Source organism: Bos mutus, chromosome 11, assembly GCF_027580195.1.
Source record: "Bos mutus isolate GX-2022 chromosome 11, NWIPB_WYAK_1.1, whole genome shotgun sequence".
NCBI lineage: Eukaryota > Metazoa > Chordata > Mammalia > Artiodactyla > Bovidae > Bos > Bos mutus.
Window position 1 is genome coordinate 56,605,539 of NC_091627.1, and position 19,280 is coordinate 56,624,818.

The 19,280-nt window shown below is 40.1% G+C and overlaps 1 protein-coding gene and 1 long non-coding RNA gene across 4 annotated transcripts in view; one reads left to right on the top strand and one right to left on the bottom strand.

Annotated features, from left to right (window-relative positions):
• DNAH6 (dynein axonemal heavy chain 6) overlaps positions 1-19,280 on the top strand; it is a 271,508-nt gene that overhangs the window by 233,766 nt on the left and 18,462 nt on the right. The window contains exons 66-71 of one of the 3 annotated variants that reach the window (XM_070379404.1): positions 3,073-3,161; positions 4,233-4,379; positions 6,720-6,858; positions 11,923-12,042; positions 13,059-13,180; positions 17,823-17,952. In XM_070379404.1, coding sequence (XP_070235505.1) covers positions 3,073-3,161; positions 4,233-4,379; positions 6,720-6,858; positions 11,923-12,042; positions 13,059-13,180; positions 17,823-17,952 — 747 coding nt within the window. Of the gene's footprint in view, positions 1-3,072; positions 3,162-4,227; positions 4,381-6,719; positions 6,859-11,922; positions 12,043-13,058; positions 13,181-17,822; positions 17,953-19,280 lie in introns of those variants that run through there. The other 2 variants (XM_070379405.1, XM_070379406.1) reach the window with 2 other exon arrangements.
• On the bottom strand, positions 3,762-7,016 carry LOC138989889 (uncharacterized). The gene is made up of 3 exons (XR_011466048.1): positions 6,922-7,016; positions 5,796-5,841; positions 3,762-3,977 (listed from the first exon to the last, which is right to left on the bottom strand). It is a non-coding gene; the product is annotated as an uncharacterized lncRNA (long non-coding RNA).

Consider the following 19,280-nt stretch of genomic DNA (forward strand, 5'->3'; position numbering starts at 1 on the left):
CCATCAAGGACAGAGTCTGTAGCATCTGCCACCCAGAATCCCCACTCTTTCCACTCTTCGCAATACGAACAAGAAATGGCTTGCTTCCTGTGGGGTCTGTGACTTACTTCTATTTAAATAAGTAAAGAAAAATGATATGGTGTTTTCTACTTGAATCATCAGGTTCCTTATCCTGATGATTAGGATTATGATTAAGAAAAAATGCTAAAGAAGGCATCTAAAAAGCAGTTTGCTGCAGAGGTACTATGGGAGCCTTCTGAATAAAGACCAGTCATTCACCTTCACAATGACCTTGCCAGACCTGCAAAGAGGCTGGATGGGCCACGGAAGCCAGAAAAGTTGTTGATGAAGTTTAAGAGCTTAAGTGGACAGAAAAATCCTCTTCTGGTCCTTGTTACAACTGTTTACTAACATAACCACTTGGGTTCTAAGGTTTAACCTAAACCAGTATAAAATAAAATACATTCAGGGAGGGACTTCCCTGGTGGTCCAGGGGCTGAGACTCCATGCTCCCAATGCAGGGGGCCCAGGTTAGATCCCTGGTCAGGGAACTAGATCCCACAGGCCACAACTAAGACCAGGAGCAGCCAAATAAATAAATAAATATTTTTAACAATTACATTCAGGTAAGAAGTTGAAAAGAGAAGGTAAATGAAAGAAAAAAAGAGAGAAAGAGGGAAAAAGCCTCTGGACTTGAAATTCTAAGACCTGAGTAGAGTTTGGCCCCCACCACTGCCTGACTATATATATCACACCTCGTCTCTGGGCCTCTGCTTCCTCAGAAATAAAGTGACTACACAGCCCCATTGCTAGAAGTCCCATACTAAGATGATTTCTATTCTATTCCAGTTCTGAACTTCTATGATGTCTATAAATGTTAAGATCCTTGATGCTTTTGCAGTCATGAGAGAAAAAAATGATTTTTAAGATGCTTCTCTAAACCTGGCCTTTTTCACTCTTCAGTTTGTGTGGGGGGGGGCGGTGGGGGAGGGTTAGTTAATGAAATCATTAGCCCTAAGATTTTATGATATCTGACTTCTATGCTAATCAGTCAGTCAGTTCAGTCGCTCAGTAGTGTCCAACTCTTTGCCATCCCATGGACTGCAGCACGCCAGGCTTCCCTGTCCATCACCAACTCCCAGAGCTTGCTCAAATCATGTCTTTCAAGTCGGTGACGCCATCCAGCCATCTCATCCTCTGTCGTCCCCTTCTCCTCCTGCCTTCAATCTTTCCCAGTATCAGGGTCTTTTCTAATGAGTCAGTTCTTCACACCAGGTGGTCAAAGTATGGGAGCTTCAGCTTTAGCATCAGTCCTTCCAATGAATATTCAAGACTGATTTCCTTTACGATTGACTGGTTTGATGTCATTGCAGTCCAAGGGACTCTCAAGACTCTTCTCCAACACCACAGTTCAAAAGCATCAATTCTTTGGTGCTCAGCTTTCTTTATGGTCCAACTCTCATATCCATACATGATTACTAAAATTTTTTACCATAGAAACAACTTTAATGTTGCTCTGGAATTGCATTGAGTTGGTCAAAAAGTTTGTTTGGGTTCTTCCCTTGAACCAAAAAGTGGACTAACTTTACTAGAACAATACTAGAACTAACTTAATCTTGGCTATTTAATGTAGCTCATTAGTTTAGATTACTAAACCAAGAAGTATAAATACAGCTTTAATCTGCAGCCATTCATTTAATAAATATTTGAGAACCTACTGTGTACCACACACTGTTCTAGCTACTTAGGGCATGTTGGTGAACAAAGCAACTACAGTCATCTGCCCTCCTCAAGCTTACATGCTAGTGAGTAGAGACAGACAAACCACATAAACAAACCACATAACAAATAAGTAATGTATATGGTATGATAGAATGTGGTCAGTGCTTTGGGAAAAATTAAAAGTAAAGTGAGGAGGAACAGGAAGGTCGGGGTGGAATGGGAGGAAGGAGGAAGGGTGGAGAGAAGTTTTAAATGGGGTGGTCTGGGTAGACCTCTTTGAGAAGTTGGCATTTGACCAACACTTGAGAAAAGTCGGGGAGTCTAAAGGAAGAGCATTCCAGGTAAAAGGAACAGCTACTGCCTGGGGACTCCCCCTAAGGAGGGAGGGGGAGCATGCCAGAGGAACTCCGTCACCTGTGCTTAGAGACCAATGCCGAGAAAGGCCTCCTTGGATGATGCTTGTGTCTTCCTGTGACAGGAACAGTGGTTTTCCCACTTCTGCTCTGGCCTTTTGAAACTGGAATGCAGCTTGTTTTTTCTTAGGTTCTCTGTCCACAACTCAAAAAGGAAGCATATTGACTTCTTGATGCTGCCTGTGAGGTCTCTCCATTTCCCTGCTCACTGAGTTCCCTTTGCTTCTTCTCTGAAGAAGGAACACATTCCTTTATTCTCCATAACGCTTTCTGACCATTTTCATGGAATTTTCCCTACGTTGAATGGCTAACAACAAACAAAAATTAAAACAACTTCACAAGCATAAAGATTGTAACTGTCCTTTTTTTTGTTTGCAAAACTACCAATTTCAGAGGAATGATCCTTAACATTTCTATCAAGAATTGAAAATTAACATTCCTGGACTTCCCTGGTGGTCCAGTGGTTAAGAGTCTGCCTGCCAATGCAGGGGACACAAGTTGGATCCCTGGTCTGGGAAGATTCCACATACCTCATGGCAACTGGACCTGTGCACCACAACGATTGAAGCCTTTGAGCTTTAGAGCCTGAACACCACAGCCAGAGAGTAGCCCCTACTCGCTGCAACTAGAGAAAGTCCATGCACAGCAATGAAGACCCAGCACAGTCAAAATAATTAATAATTTTTAAAAAAATAGAACAAGTTCTTAATTTCTTTATTCGACTGTGCCAACATCCAGACTGCCAGGCTCACCTGGGTGAAGAGCTTCTAGAAGGAGTCCCCTCACCTCCATTCTAAACATTTTACAACATCAAATATTTTAAAAAGATAAACTAGTCCTTAAACAGAGCTTATCTTTTTCTATCCTATAATAATTATTTCTTATAGAAAAATATTACTGAGTTAAGCATTTTCCTTTTTGTCTTTGTTTTAAACAGATGTTGTTATCAAGGACACATTTCGACTTTTTTTAAGTTCCATGCCTAGTAATACATTTCCTGTGACAGTCCTTCAAAATTCGGTCAAGGTAACATATGTTCGTGGTTGAACTCTGTGACATGATTGGCCTCAGGGCGCTCCCCGAGTGAATCCATGGAGCCCACTGGGCCTGTGCAGGGTTGTGTCAGGGTTTGGTCAGCCAAGGTGGGGAGGTGGGAATCAGTGTCCATTCACCGGAGAGTGAGTAGGGAAACAATTTTCCAGGCCACTGCCCTTCCTGTGTGCCCTTCTGCTAGTCATTCAACACCTCCCTGCTTCCCCTCTTCAAGAAAATGTCTAGGATGCAAAGAGATGAGAATAGAACCCTTCCCAGAGTTAAGAATATGTTTCAGCATGTGGGAGACAGGAAAGCCCAAAGGCAGTATGGCTGATGGATTGAAACCTCAATTATTTTTCACATAATTCAGAAAACTTGGATAGAGAGACTTACTAAGTAAAATAGACCTTCAAGCTGAGGGCTGGAGACCCTATGGCAAGTCCTAGAAGGCATCTTTTTTTTTTGGCCATGCTGCACAGCATTCAGGATCTTAGTTCCCCAACCAGGGATCAAAGTTTCCATATGTGGGAAACCTCTGCATATGAACCTGGAGAAGGAAATGGCAAGCCCCTCCAGTATTCTTGCCTTGAGAATCCCATGGACAGAGGATCCTGGTGGGCTACAGTCCATGTGGTCACAAAGAATCAGACATGACTGAGCAATTAACACACACTTCTGCATATGAATGATCACTCAGGAACCAGAGTTGTCTCTTCCCTGGTGCCCTGTGCCATCAAGGCAAAGTGTAGGGTGGACATTGAGAGGACCAGAAAATCCAGTGCAGAAGGCCTGAGCATCCTTTCTGGCCTGTGGTTAAAAAAATGGACACCAAATGGAAAGGTCTGAGATTCTTGTGGAGGTGGTTCACCCACCCACTGTAGGCCTGAGAACCCCTAGTCTCCAGAGGCCAAGGCTGAGAGAGATACAGAGCTGGCAGGAACAGGGCAGCAATGCCTCCCAGGCATCAGTTACCTGCATCCCCTCACTGGCTTCTATATGTGTTATTTGGAAAAAATGCAAATCTGTACAACCACACTCTCTGCCATGTGTCTCTAAGTACAGGTAACCAATGAGCCTCCAAAAGGTTTACGTGCAAATATCAGGCGAGCATTTACCGAAATGATGCCTTCATTTTTTGAAGAAAATATACTTGGAAGAAAATGGAGACAAATAATATTCGGCATTTGTTTCTTCCATGCAATTATTCAGGTACACTTAATTTGCTAATTTTTTAAATATAGACAAGGAGAAGTGTATTAGGTTAAAAATCAATAAGGGGCTTCTATGGTGGCTCAGATGGTAAAGGATCTGCCTGTAATGCAGGCGACCTAGGTTCGATCCCTGGGACAGGAAGATCCCCTGGAGAAGGGAATGGCTACCTGCTTCTGTATTCTTGCCTAGAGAATTCCATGGACAGAGGAGCTTGGCGGGCTACAGTCCATGGAGTTGCAAAGAGCTGGATATGGCCAAGTGACTAACACTTTAAATCAATAAAAAAGTAAAATTAAAAGCTTACAAATGACATTGTGAAATGCTGAGGTCTTTGTTCTATCTGAACCCAAGTTGTTTTAACTCAGTCCCTAGACTTCCCTGGTAGCTCAGATGATAAAGAATCTGTCTGCAATGTAGGAGACCTGGGTTCGATCCTTTGGTCAGGAAGCTCACTTGGAGAAGGAAATGGCTACCCACTCCAGTATTCTTGCCTGGAGAATTCCATGGACAGAGTAGCCTGGCAGACTACAGTCCATGGGGTCGCAAAGAGTCGGACATGACTGAGCAACTCACATGCATGCTGTCTGATTTCTGTATGACCCTTGCCTCTGTACCTCACAGCTTTGCCTCCCAGCTCTGCTCTGACCTAAGGAGCCACATCGCCTGGACGAATGCAGTAGGTCAAATTCAAAAGCATGAAGTTGTCTCCTCAGCTGTGCTTCACTGACAAAATCTGCTTCCCCTCCAGACTCTACTCCTGAAATCGGTGGTCCCATTTTTGTAATCACCTACAGTCAGAATTTCAGGACTGTTTTTATCCTTCCTCCTTTACACATATATATCATGTTGGTCAGCAAGTCTTCATTTTTTATTACAATAATTTCACTCTCACCTGTTTCTGTTTGAGTGGGCTTACCACCCTTAATGCTTGCCTCCAGGACTTCCCTGGTGGCTTAGACGGTAAAGCGTCTGTCTACAATGCGGGAGACCTGGGTTCAATCCCTGGGTTGGGAAGATCCCTGGAGAAGGAAATGGCAATCCACTCCAGTACTGTTGCCTGGAAAATCCCATTGACAGAGGAGCCTGGTAGGCTACAGTCCATGGGGTTGCAAAGAGTCAGACATGACTGAGTGACTTCACTTTCACCACCCTTAATGGCTTCCTCCCTGGGCATAGGGAAAGCTTCTAACATAGATATCAGAAGGGGGTAGAGAGTGCCCCACTCAATAGTCTTATCAAGGCCTTATATACTTTTACAATTGGTTTCTACAATAGAAAGGTCTTACTAGACCCACTCCCACATAAGATAACAGGATTAGACAGAAGGTTCTCCATAAGAAGGAGAAACATGTCCTTGAGCAAGATACATTGTTGCTATATAATCATTAGTACAGAGCTTAAGGAAAAACATACCCTTGATCAAGATGAGTTGTCTTGCTGTATAATAATTAGCTCTGGGCTGAAAAAAAAAAAAAAAATAATGTCTTATGTGACTAAGATAAAGGAATGTAGAAAAAAAAACTTTTGCCCTTTTCTCATCCTTGAGAGCCAGGGACTCCTTATCAACCTATCTAAGAATTAACTCTCTCAGGAGGTACAAACTATTGAGTATAAGATAAGCTCAACAATGTATTGAACAATATGGGGGCTGTAGCCAATATTTTGTAATAACTGTAAATGGAGTGTAGCCTTTAAAAATTGTATAAAAGATAAGTTTAAAAAAAAAAAAGAGGGAACATGGCACCCATCCTCTGATATAATCAGTTTAGAGTTAAGAAATTAGGTGGGAGAGGGCGATAACAAAGAGTAGGAAAGATTTCCCTGTGGACAGTCATGAAACAGGAATTGAGATTCTGGATACTAGTTTTTTAAAAAGGTCTCTGTGGAGAAGTCAGTGTATAATCAACCCATCAGGCATGACTGAAAAGCCTACATGATGGACAGACTTCTGAGAAGATTTAGGGGCAGCTCTCTCCATCAGACAGGTGATTAGCATCAGTATTTTTATACCAAGAAGACTCTAAGGTGGGATATTTTTTCCTATTTTGATGGGGAAATATTTTATTTTACCATAAAGAACAAATGTTCTTTTGTCAGGTCTGTCGCGATTTCACATTTCCAGTAATATCTAATTATCTTTTGGAAAGTTGGAAAAAGACCAGAGTTGGAGGAAGAGGTGCCTGCCCTATTTGATGAAAGTCAAACTGAAAGCCTCACTCAAGTTGAATGGCATTTTGCACAATGAGGATGCCAAACTTCAACAGAAACTCTGGTTTTCAGTATTTTATGCAGAATAAATTTATCAAATTTTAAGACCATTTTCATTTTCTGTTCTAGGAGAGAAAAAAGTTTGGCCCTCTTGGTTGGAATATCTGCTATGAATTTAATGATAGCGACAGGGAATGCGCTCTACTGAACCTCAACCTTTACTGTCAAGAAGGAAAGATTCCCTGGGATGCACTGATTTACATCACTGGTCAGTATGTCCACATGGTCTGATGTCCAGCTCTCCACCACATGGTTGTTGGTTTACACCTACCTGGCTTATACCAAGGTGGTGTCCTCCCAAGTGTGTGGTGAGGGTGGTGATGACTTCTAATATTCCCTTTGAGAAGATAAGACCATGATAAGAATATCATAAGAATGTTTATACAGAGAAGACAAGACAGATATTTTCCCAGATAATAATAGAGAACGCTTAGATAGTTCTTGCTACATACCAAGTACATTTCAGGCACAGCCCATGAATTAGCAGATTTAATCCTCATAAGAACCCTATAAGGTAAAGACTGTTATATCCCTATTTTACGAATAAGGAAACTGAAGCACACAGTTTACAAGTGTGAAGCCAAGATTTAAGCAAGCAATCCAGCCTCCAGAGTTTGTGCTCTTAAATTCAAAAGAATCTGAACATAGTTGACCAGTAGAGACCTGTTGAGTCAGGGGTACTTACAACAAAGGAAAAAATATTTTATGAAGTATGATTTTTAGCAAATATTAATTGTGGCCCTGTGAGATCTTACTGGTAAAACTAGATCCAGTTTAGACCATGCAGGCCCAAATAATGAAGAAAAGATTCCCATTAGGAGGTGGGGGAGAAAGAGAGCCTGAAAAGGAGCAGAATGGGAATGGATGGTTTTCATTGGTGAGCAAAGGAAATGAGGAACAGCAGAGAAGGGTCAGCTGATCTAGAGACTTGAACAGCATGTGACACCTTGGAACATGCTTGAGTGAAGGGCAGTGAAACAATAGTGAAAATGGATGAAGACCTATCTCCAGGCTGGACCGAGAAGGGTGGGCATGGAACCTGGGAAGCTCCTTTGTACTTCTGCCCCCAGCCACTCCTGTGGGGCTAAGATTGCTTAACATAACAGCGAACTAGACAGTATTCTCCCTGCCACCCTGTACATACCCTGAAATTCCTGCTTCCCAGCTTTTCTCTGCTTTCTTTCTTTCCTAGAACCTTTGACCTTTCCTTTAGCTCAGTTGTTTCTACTGCTGTGAAAGTAACTGGGTTTTGAAAAGCAAAGAAAGGAACAAGACAATGATATATCTTTTCTCACTACTACTATTCAACTTTGTGCTGAAGTTTCTATCCTGGGAAATTAGACAAGGAAATAAATAAAAGGCATCAGTTTAGAATGGAAGAAGTAAATTATTTGCAGATGACATCTTGAATGCAGAAAATCCTAAACAATTCACACACACACACTGGAAGTAACAAATGAGTTCAGCAAGGCAGTAGGATACAAAGTCAATATACAAAACTCAACTCCTTTTCTGTACACTGGCAATGAACAATTTGAAAATATTTGTAATTACATTCATGATAACATCAAAAAGAATAAACAGCTTAAGAATAAATTTAATAAAAGAAGTGCAGATTTATACACTGAAACCTGCAAAGCATTGCCAAAGGAAATTAAAGATAATCTAAATTAATGAAGAGACATGACATGCTTATGAATTGAGAGATACAATATCGTTAAAGTGATAACATTCCCTGGACCGATCTATAGATTTAACACAATCTATAGATTTAACATGGGCTTCCCTGGTGGCTCAGATGGTAAAGAGTCTGCCTGAAATGCAGGAGACCTGGGTTCAGTCCCTGAGTCGGGAAGATCCCCTGGAGGAGGGCATGGCAACCCCCTCCAGTATTCTTGCCTGTAGAATCCAGTATTCTTGCCATGGACAGAGGAGCCTGGTGGGCTACAGTCCATGGGATTACAACAGTCAGATATGACTGAGCAACTAAGCACAAGCACAACATAGGTTTAGCACAATCACTGACAGATTTAACAGCTAAAGCTGATCATAAAATCTGCGAAAATGTGAAGGGCCCCAAAAAACGAAAACAATCTTGAAAAAAAAAAATGAATGAGTCAGAAGAGTTATAATTCCCAATTTCAAAAGTTATACAAAACCACAATAATCAAAACAGGATTTACTGTATAGCACAGGGAGCTATATTCAATATCTTGTAACAAACTATAACAGAAAAGAATTGGAAAAAAGATATATACACATATATGTATAATTGAATCATTTTGCTGTACACCTTAAACACAATATTGTAAATCAATTAAATTCAATTTTTAAAAAAAAGACTATATAGTACTGGCATAACGTTAGACATATAATCAATGGAACAGAATTGAGAATCCAGAAATAAACTCTTATATTTATCATCATTTTTAAGAAAGGCACCAGGACAACTTAACAAATGATGCTGGGACAATTGGATACCTAGCTGCTAAAGAAAGAATTTGAATCCTTATCTCATAGCATACAAAAAAATTAATTCAAACTGAGTGGTATATCTAAATGTAAGAGCTAAAACTATAAAACTCTTAAGAGAAAGCATATAAATAAATCCTCATGACTTTAGGTTAATTATGGCTTCTTAAATATGGTGCAAAAGCCACTAGTAATTAAAGAAAAATAATAAATTCAACTTTTTCAACATGTAAAGCTTTTACACCTCAGCAAATACTATCAAGAAAATGAAAAAGCAAGACATATACTGAGATAAAATATTTGCAAGTCATGTATCTGATAAGGAACCTGTCTATGAAGTGTGTAAAGAACTCCTACAACAGTAAGAAAAAAAATCCAATTTTAAAATGGGCAAAAGATTTGAATGTACATTTCACCAAAAAATACATACAGATGCCTAATAAGCACATGAAAATATGCTCAATTAATCATTAGGAAAATGAAAATTGAAACCATATTGAGATACCACTTTATACCTATTAGGATGACTATAATAAAAAAAAGACCATAACAAGTGTTATCAAGAAAGTGAAGAAACTGAAACTCTCATAACATTGCTGGTGGCAATGCAATGAGGTGCCACTGCTTTGGAAAATATTTTAATAGTCTTACCATATGACCTATAAATTCCATTCCACTGCTGCATATATATCTGGGGAAAAGAAAACACATGTCCACACTAAAACTTGTACATAAATGTTCATAACAGCATTCATGTTCATAACAGCATTATTCATAATACCAAAATGTGGAAACAACCTGAGTGTCTATCAGCTGATGAATGGATGAATAAAACAAGGTATATTCCATACAATGTAATATTGACAACGTGTGTACTCAGTTGTGTCCAATTCTTTGTGACCCCATGGACTGTAACCCACAGGCTCCTCTGTCCATGGAATTTCCCGGGCAAGAGTACTGGAGTGGGTTGTCATTTCCTTCTCCAGGGGATCTTCCCAGCCTAGGGATGGAACCCATGTCTCCTGCTTCTCCTGCATTGAACGTGAATACTTTATGGCTGAGCCAATGGGAAAACCCCACAATATAGTATTGAAAAGTCAAAGTCTCTCAGTCGTGTCCAACTCCTTGCAACCCCATGGACTATATAGTCCATGGAATTCTCCAGGCCAGAATACTGGAGTGGGTAGCCTTTTCCTACTCCAGGGAATCTTCCCAACCCAGGGATTGAACCCAGGTCTTTTCGAATTGCAGGCAGATTCTTTACCAGCTGAGCCATAATTGCTCCATAAAAAGAAATGAAGTACTGATACATGCTCCAACATGGATAAACTTCAAAAACATGCTAAGTCAAAGAAGCCAGACACAAAATATCACATGCTGTATATTCCATTTATGTGAAATTTCCAGAAAAATCAAATATACAGACAGAAAGTAGAAGACAGACAGAAAGAATGATTGCGTGGGGCAGAATAGAAAAGGACTGTGACTGCAAATGGGCACAAGATGTATTCTGTGGAAGATGATAGAAATGTTCTAAAATTCGATTATAATGATAGTTATATAATCTTGTAAATTTACTAAAAACTAGTTATACGTGTGAAATTTAAGTGATTTTATGATCTTCAAGGTATAGCTCATTAAAAAGTTTTTTTTTAAGTAGGAGAAAAAAGGCAATGCTGGGGACTTCCCTGGTGGTCCAGAGTGGTTAAGAATATGCTGCCAATGCAAGGGACACAGGTTCAATCCTTGGTCTGGGAAGATTCCACATGCCTCACAACTACTGAAGCCCAGAGCCTGTACTCTGCAATACGAGAAGCCACTGCAATGAGAAGCCCACACACCACAACGAAGAGTCACCCTCTCTCTAGCTGCAACTAGAGAAAGCCTGAGCATAGCAATGAAGTCCCAGTGCAGCCAAAGATAAAATAAATTTTAAAACTTTTTATTAAAAAAAAAGGCAGTGCTGTATCCAGGCAATGATATTTGCTCATGGTGAGATTTTAGACAGCCATCTATGGACTAATCCAGAAAATACAGCTTAGTAATACTATGTTAAAGGCTGGAAATACAAAGATGATGTAGCCCCCATCTACCAAAAACTCATGGATGGAGATAATAAATAAACTATAATATGGTATAATTACCAAAATAGAAGTTGTAAGGACAATATTATGGGAATTCAAAAGGAGCAAATAACGCTACCTGGAGGAATCTAGGGAAGCTCCACCGAGGTGTGATGGTTGAGCAGGATGCTGAAAAGTGGGTTGGGCTCAGTGGAAGAGAAGAGGCAGGAGAGCACTCTGGCAGAGAGAACACTGATGGGAAATCCCAGCAAGCAGTGTCAGGATGAGCTATGCCTGTAGACACTGTGAATAGTTCAGTAGTGCTGGAGCAGGCTATAAAGAGATGATGTTGTCTTCCCTGGTGGCTCAGTGGTAAAGAATCCACCTGCCAGTGCAGGAGACAAGGGTTCCATCCCCGGGTCAGGAAGATCCCTTGGAGGAGAAAATGGCAACCCCCTATAGTATTTTCTTGCCTGGGAAACCTCATGAACAGAGGAGCCTGGCAGGCTACAGTTCAGGTGGGGGTCACAAAAGAGTTGGACACAACTTATCAACTAAACAACAACATATACTAGTCTTCTTTCTGCTTTTTAAAAATTGACTTTTATTATCTTTAGGGATAGGTTAGTGGAAAGACACTCAATGTGCCAAATGTGTAAATAAATAAACCTATTAGAATGTGGGTATGCCTATCAGTTAAAAACAAACAACATTTTTAAATGCAAACTCCTTTTCAGGTGAAATTACCTATGGTGGAAGAGTTACAGATACCTGGGATCAAAGATGCCTTCGTACTGTCTTGAAAAGATTTTTTTCTCCTGAAACATTACAAGACGGTTATAAATATTCTGAATCAGGTGAGTGACTTTTCAATACTATGGAAAAAGACCTTTTCCAAGAAGTCATTAACAGCGTCCTCAGTTTTCCATCCAGGAGCTATCTGTGTCCAGTCCGCACCACCCAGACCCCCACACTCACCATCCCCATGCTTTGTTCCTTTTTCAGTTGCTAAGTCGTGCCTAGCTCTTTGTGACCCCAGGGATTGCAGCAGGCCAGGCTTCCTTGTCCTTCACTATCTCAAACTCATGACCGTTGAGTCAGTGATGCCATCCAACCATCTCTTTCTCTGTTGCCCCCTTCTCCTCATGCCCTCCATCTTTTCCAGCATTGGAATCTTTTCCGATGAGTTGGCTCTTCCCATCAGGTGGCCAAAGTATTGTAGCTTCAGCATCAGTCCTTTCAATGAATATTCAGAGTTGATTTCCTTTAGGATTGACTGGTTTGATCTCATTGCTGTGCAAGGGACTCTCAAGAGTCTTCTCCAGCACCATAGTTCAAAAGCACCAATTCTTTGGTCCAATTCTCATGTCCATACGTGACTATTGGAAAAACCATATCCTTAACTATATGGACCTTTGTTGGCAAAGTGATGTTTCTGCTTTTTAATATGTGGTCCAGGATTGTCATAGCTTCAGCTTTGGTTGTAAGAGTACAAAGATATCTATTCTATGATAACCGTTTTTAACTATTTCTGGTCTAAAGTAGATTGTATTCTGTCTAAATGTGTTTTCAAAGTTTTATCACTTCAGAGCACACCTTTCAGCAGCACATGCCTGAATTCTTAGAATCTTGGAATGTTCTGCAGATGACACCTTAAAAGGTTAGGACACTGATAGATGCTAAAGGCCTCCAGAAAACGTGAAGGAATTTGACACAGCAATGAAAGCTAGGGGGCTTGCAAAAAACCATCCCTGTTTCTCCATGATGCAGCTGATGACAGCCACCATCTGAACAGACAGAGAAGCACCAAACTTGGCGGTACTCAAAAGTCATCTATTTAAGACATATTTGCCTTCTGTGTTTTCAATAACAGGTATCTATTTTGCACCCTTGGCTGACAGCCTGCAAGAGTTTAAAGACTACATTGAAAACCTGCCTTTGATAGATGACCCAGAAATATTTGGAATGCATGAAAATGCCAACCTAGTTTACCAGGTATGTGGCCTTTCAACTTAAATGCATATTCATATTGTGTATATAAACCTGAAACATCCATAAGCATCTCACTGGTTGTGTAAATTATAATCTTCTTAAGTAAATAAAATAAATGTTTCACCTCAGCTTTAGCATTTGGTTCCAATTTAGCCACCTGTTGTCTCTGGATCTTTCATGGGATCCTAAGATAGTTAGGTATCTTCTTGTCACTGACCACCTCCTCACCTTCCAGCCTCTGCCTGGTCCATAATCTACCTGCTAGTCTTCCATAATACGGGGATTTGGATGGTAATCCAGACAGTCCTTTCTCTTTTGCTCTTCTCTGTCCATTCTGGGGATATTTATATCATATTATACAAGGATTTATGGATCCATAGATGAATAGGTTATAAAAGTATAATAGCAAATATCCAAGGCAGATAAATCAAACACTGCTCTTCAAAAGCACGGATCATTGATTTTGCTGTTTGCAACAGCAGGTTGGACTTGGAGGGCATTATGCTGAGTGAAATAAGTCAGAGAGAAATATTGTGTGATATCACTTATATGTGGAATCCAAAAATTACGACAAACTTGTGAAGGTAACAAAAAAGAAGCACACTTACAGATACAGAGAACAGACTAGTGGTTACCAGTGAGGAAAGGAAAGAGTGGGGGGCAAAACAGGGGTAAGAGATTAAGAAGTATAGACTATCATGTATAAAATTAGAAAGCTATAAGGGCATATTGTACAACACAAGTAGGAAATATTTTATGATAACTATAAATGATGTATAACCGTTAAAAATTGTGAGTCACTCTGCTGTACACCTGTAACATATAATATTGTACATCAACTATATCTCAATTTTTTGACTCAACAATTTAAAAACATTTATTGAAGTGTAGTTGATTTACAATGTTAATTTCTTCTGTATAGCAGTGACTCAGTTATACATATATATATATAAATTTTTCATATTCTTTTCCATTATGGTTTGTCACAGGATATTGAATATAGTTCCTGGCTATTATATATTAATTTTTTAAAAATAATTTAAAAATTTTAAAATGAAAGCACAGTTCATCAAGGTCATAGGACCAGATCACTAAAATCACGGCATCTGGTCCCATCACTTCATGGCAAATAGAAGATGAAAAAGTGGAAGCAGTGACAGATTTTATCATCCTGGCTCCAAAATCACTGCAGACAGTGACTACAGCCATGAAATTAAAAGACACTTGTTCCTTGGAAGAAAAGCTATGACAAACCTAGACAGCATAGTAAAAAGTAGAGACATCACTTTGCCAACAAAGATCCATATAGTCAAAGCTATGGTTTTCCAGTAGTCATGTATGGATGGAGAGCTGGACCATAACGAAGGCTGAGAATTCATGCTTTTGAATGGTGGTGCTGGAGAAGACTCTTGAGAGTCCCTGGGACTGCAAGGAGATCAAGTAAAGTCAATCTCAAAGGAAATGAATCCTGGATATTCACTGAAAGGACTAATTCTGAGGCTCCAGTACTTTGGCCACCTGATGAGAAGAGCTGACTCACTGGAAAACACCCTGATGCTGGGAAAGATTGAAGGGAAAAGGATAAGGGAGAGGCAGAGGATGAGATGGTTATATAGTGTCACCAATTCAATGGACATGAATTTGAGCACACTCTGGGAAATAGTGGAGGACAGAGGAGCCTGACATGCTACAGGCCATGGAGTTGCAGAATTGGGCAGGACTTAGCAACAGAATAACAACAACTTGACCACAGCAGTAGGTCCAAAGAGCAAAGTGGATAATTTTATTCCTCCAAGACCCTCTGATGCCATGCCATTACTTAAGGGTAGTCCGAGTTCCTCAGCATGGCACTCAAGACTCCCCCATGACCGGTCCCTTCCATATCCTTTCAGTTTTATTACCTATCATGTTCTGGAATCTTTAGGTGAACCAAAGCCATGAAAAGAGGTATGTCCCTGGGGCCCTGGAATACTGTAAATGTTGGAGACCACGTTGGCCTCATGAAGCTGAAGGGAATCACCTTTCTTTGCAATTTAAATTTTGTCTGTACAAATAAGAGACAAATTAGAGGGTAAAATCAGCCCAGATATCAAGGAACAAAACAACTGTGGAACTTCTCAATGATCCAAAACCTATGTCATGCTCTCTGCCCTAAAAATTGGTTTGCTATTCAGTGAAGGGCTTCCCTGGTGGCTCAGATGGTAAAAGAATCTGCCTGCAATGCAGGAGACCTGGATTCGATTCCTGGGTTGGGACGATCCCCTGGAGGAAAGCATGGCAACCCACTCCAGTACTCTTGCCTGGAGAATCCCCACGGACAGAGGAGCCTGGGCTAGAGTCCATGGGGTCGCAAAGAGTTGGGCACGACTGAGCAACTAAGCACAGCACATTCAGTCAAGAGTTGGAATATCTCATTTTTCCTGATTCTACTTTCAGGAGGAGAAAGAGGTGGCCAAACCTAGTGTTAATATTCAATCATCTGACTGTTTGCTCTAGAGTGGGTGGATGTGGAGGTGAAAGAAGAGAGAGAAGACTGTGGAAATGATAGACTTGCTGCATTCAGTGAGAAGTCAGGACTTTGGGGAGGAGTAGCATTCTTGGCCATGTATACCTGTGAATGTAGTTTTTTGTGTTTTCCATCAGTTCTAAATGACTGAGAATAAGATAATAGGCATGTGGTCAGGCCCCAGGTATATTTTTCTGTCCAGCCTCCCTTCCTTCATTTTTCTGGCACAGTACGCACCCGACTCTTACCTCTTCCCTTTGGGACAACTTCCACTTCCTCAGTCTATTAGATTCTGGTAAAACCTCCAACCACTCTTTGCCTTCACAGAGGTGGGCATGTGACCCAGGCATCACAGCATCACCCAGCTACTAGACCTGGTCCAAGGAGCAGGCCCATGGCCCATGCTAGGAGAATGAGAGTCCTTTCCTGTGAAAAGATATATAGATGCTGGACTGGGAGAGGGCTGTCTTTCCTCTGGAATGACTGACTAAGATGCTGCATATCTGCAGCATTCTGTGCCCTTATCCCTGATGCCCTGACCCCTTCTCCTACCACATGAAGAAGGTTATCTGCCACAGGAAAGAATGAGAGAAACAACCAGACATGAACAGGAGAGAGAATGCCAGATCCATCCATGCCTGAAACCCACATGACTTGAGTTCTCTTCTTCCCAGCTATATATGCCAACATATCCCTTCTTTTTGCTTTAGTTGATTTAGGTTAGATAATTCTGTCTCATCAATAGAGTATTAATGGACAAAATATGAATGATTCCTTCCTCAGCTCAGCAAACTACACTTACAAAGGTGCATACTAGAGACCAGTAAAGAAAGCTGGGCCTGGCTGTTCTAAATGTTTCAAAACTTTTGACTAACCAAGAAGTCAAGAACTAAAACAGTGTATGTGCTCAGTCATGTCCGACACTTTGTGGCCCCAAGGACTGTAGCCCACCAGGCTTCTCTGTCCATGGAATTCTCCAGGCAAAAGTACTGGAATGGTTTGCTGTTTCCTCCTCCAGGGGACCTTCCCAACCTAGGAATCAAACCCACATCTCTTGCATTTTCTGCACTGCCAAGTGGATTCTTTACCACTAGCAACACCTGGGAAGCATAAACTAAAACGGAAAAGTCACTATTAAATGGTTGGCACTGAGCAAGGAAATCAAACTATTCAACTATAGCGTTAAGTAATTAACATTACAGTTGTTTAGGACCTAATGAACATGTCAAAAGTAATGTTTGAAAGAAGATCTGTCATGTAAAATATAATTTTTACAATCAAGATCTGTAATTCTAGGTTCTGAATTCTTTTCTTGGGTAAGTGAATGATAAGTGTTATGACCAGTATAAAAAAAAACCTCTAAGAGATTCCAACAAATATACATGAGAAGTTACCATGTTTCTGAATAAAGGAAAAATCTAGAAAAATTAACAATATTTCACTGATCTTGGAATAGGAATTTCTAAGCATAAAATCAAAGGAAAAATAAATCACATTAGAAAGAGCCAGTGAGGACTTCCCTGATAGTCAGATGGCTAATTCAGGGGTGGGGCAGGTAAACTAAAGTTATAAATATTCCTTAAAAGCCAAATCATGAATTTTTTTTTTTTTTTCTGTTTTCTAAATTTTTAATAATGTTCTATAATACTTTTCTAATTGAGGTAACATTATTTAAATAAAAGAATGTTCTTTTTATTTTTATTTTTTTACTTTACAATATTGTATTGGTTTTGCCATACATCAACATGCATCCACCATGGGTGTACACGTGTTCCTGAATTCTCATTATTTCTTCCTCACTTTCATAACTACCTTTTAAAGATTTAGCCAAAAATTGTTTAACCATTTTTTATTGTGGTAAAACATATAACATAAAATTTGTCATTTTAACCATTTAAAAAACTATGATTAAATGACAGTTACATTAAAGTGTTATTCAAACAGAAATGTTTAACTGTAACACCACAGATGAAATACTATGCATTTCCAATGAGCACATTTTACCAACTCTGTCTTCAACATAAAAAAATTAAATGTCCTTGGTTTTGGCAACAGCTATTATTTCTGTAATAAACTGTATGTGCTGCAAAATTATTTTTTTGAGAATTTGGGTCCTCACTGTTCTGTTTCTTCTTGTAGTACAAAGAGACCAACACTTTGATCAACACTATACTTGAAGTTCAACCAAGGTCCTCTTCTGGTGGAGAGGGAAAGAGCAATGATGAAATTGTCCAAGAACTTGTTGCTTCTGTCCGGACTAGAGTTCCAGGTAGTAAATAATTGTTGGCTTATGTGAGTAATGGGACTCTTAGGAATAAACTCAGAAAGCTGAGTGATTGGCAGGTGTCCATATCTGCTTAATATGTAGAATTTTTTCTTTATGTAGAGAGAGAGCTCTTTCAATGTAGAGGCCTCTATTTATAGATTAGAAGCCTGCAGCCCCTCAAGCCTGCAGCTTGACATCTCAACTGCCAGAAGCATGAAGAGAAAGTTGGTTTCTAGCCCAATATAACTTTAAACAGACTTTTTTCTGAGGTTCCTATTGTCTCTAGACCTGTACTGTCCAAGACAGTAGCCACTAGCCACATGTGGCTACTTAAACTTTAAAATTCATTTCCTCAGTTGCACTAGTCACATTTTAAGTGCTGCCATATTGGACAATGCAGATGGAGAACATTTCCATCTTCATAAAATATTCTATTGGACAGCCCTAGAATCCATTTCACTTTTTGTCTCCAACAAGAGAAGTGCCTGCATATATGCTAAGTCATTTCAGTTATGTCCATCTCTTTGCAACCCCATGGACTGTAGCCCACCAGGCTCCTCTGTCCATAGGATTCTCCAGGCAAGAACACTGGAGTGGGTTGCCATACCCTCCTCCAGGGGATCTTCCTGACTCAGGGATCAAACTTGCATCTCCTATGTCTCCTGCATTGGCAGGCAGGCCCTTTACCACTAATGCCACCTGGGAAGTGAGAAGTAGAGAAGAATAATTTATTATTTCACTTCATTTTCTGGTGAGTTAAGGGATCTTCCTGAATGATCACGAAGATCCACTTTCACGCTTTTCTTAGAGTGACTATAGATTTAGATGTCTTAATCTATTGTTCATCGTTGGAAATGTCATTATAGGAAAAAGAAAGATGAGGCAGAAAAAAAAATGAGTGACTATAAAAGTAAACTGTGCTTCTGTCTCTATTCACAATACTCTGATACCAAGTGTATGGGTTACACAACATTAAGCAATTCTCCAACTCTCTGGACACCAACTGGATGTCCTACAACTCTGTTATGACATTAACTATCCAGAGTGGGCACAAATCCCACAAGTTAAGGGCTCAGACCCATAAGACTGTCTGCACTTTAAAAGTCAACTGCAAGTCCTCAGGTTGTGACCTTTATTTCTGACCAACCAGCCACAGATCAAGGATTCCCACAAGCCCCTCTGGGGTTCAGTAATTTTCTAGACTGGCTCACAGGACTCAGGGAAACAGTTAATTACATTTACCAGATTATTTTAAAGGATATTATAAAGGACAAAGATAAGCAACAAGATAAAGAGATACTTAAGACAAGGTCCAGAAGAGTCCCAAGGAC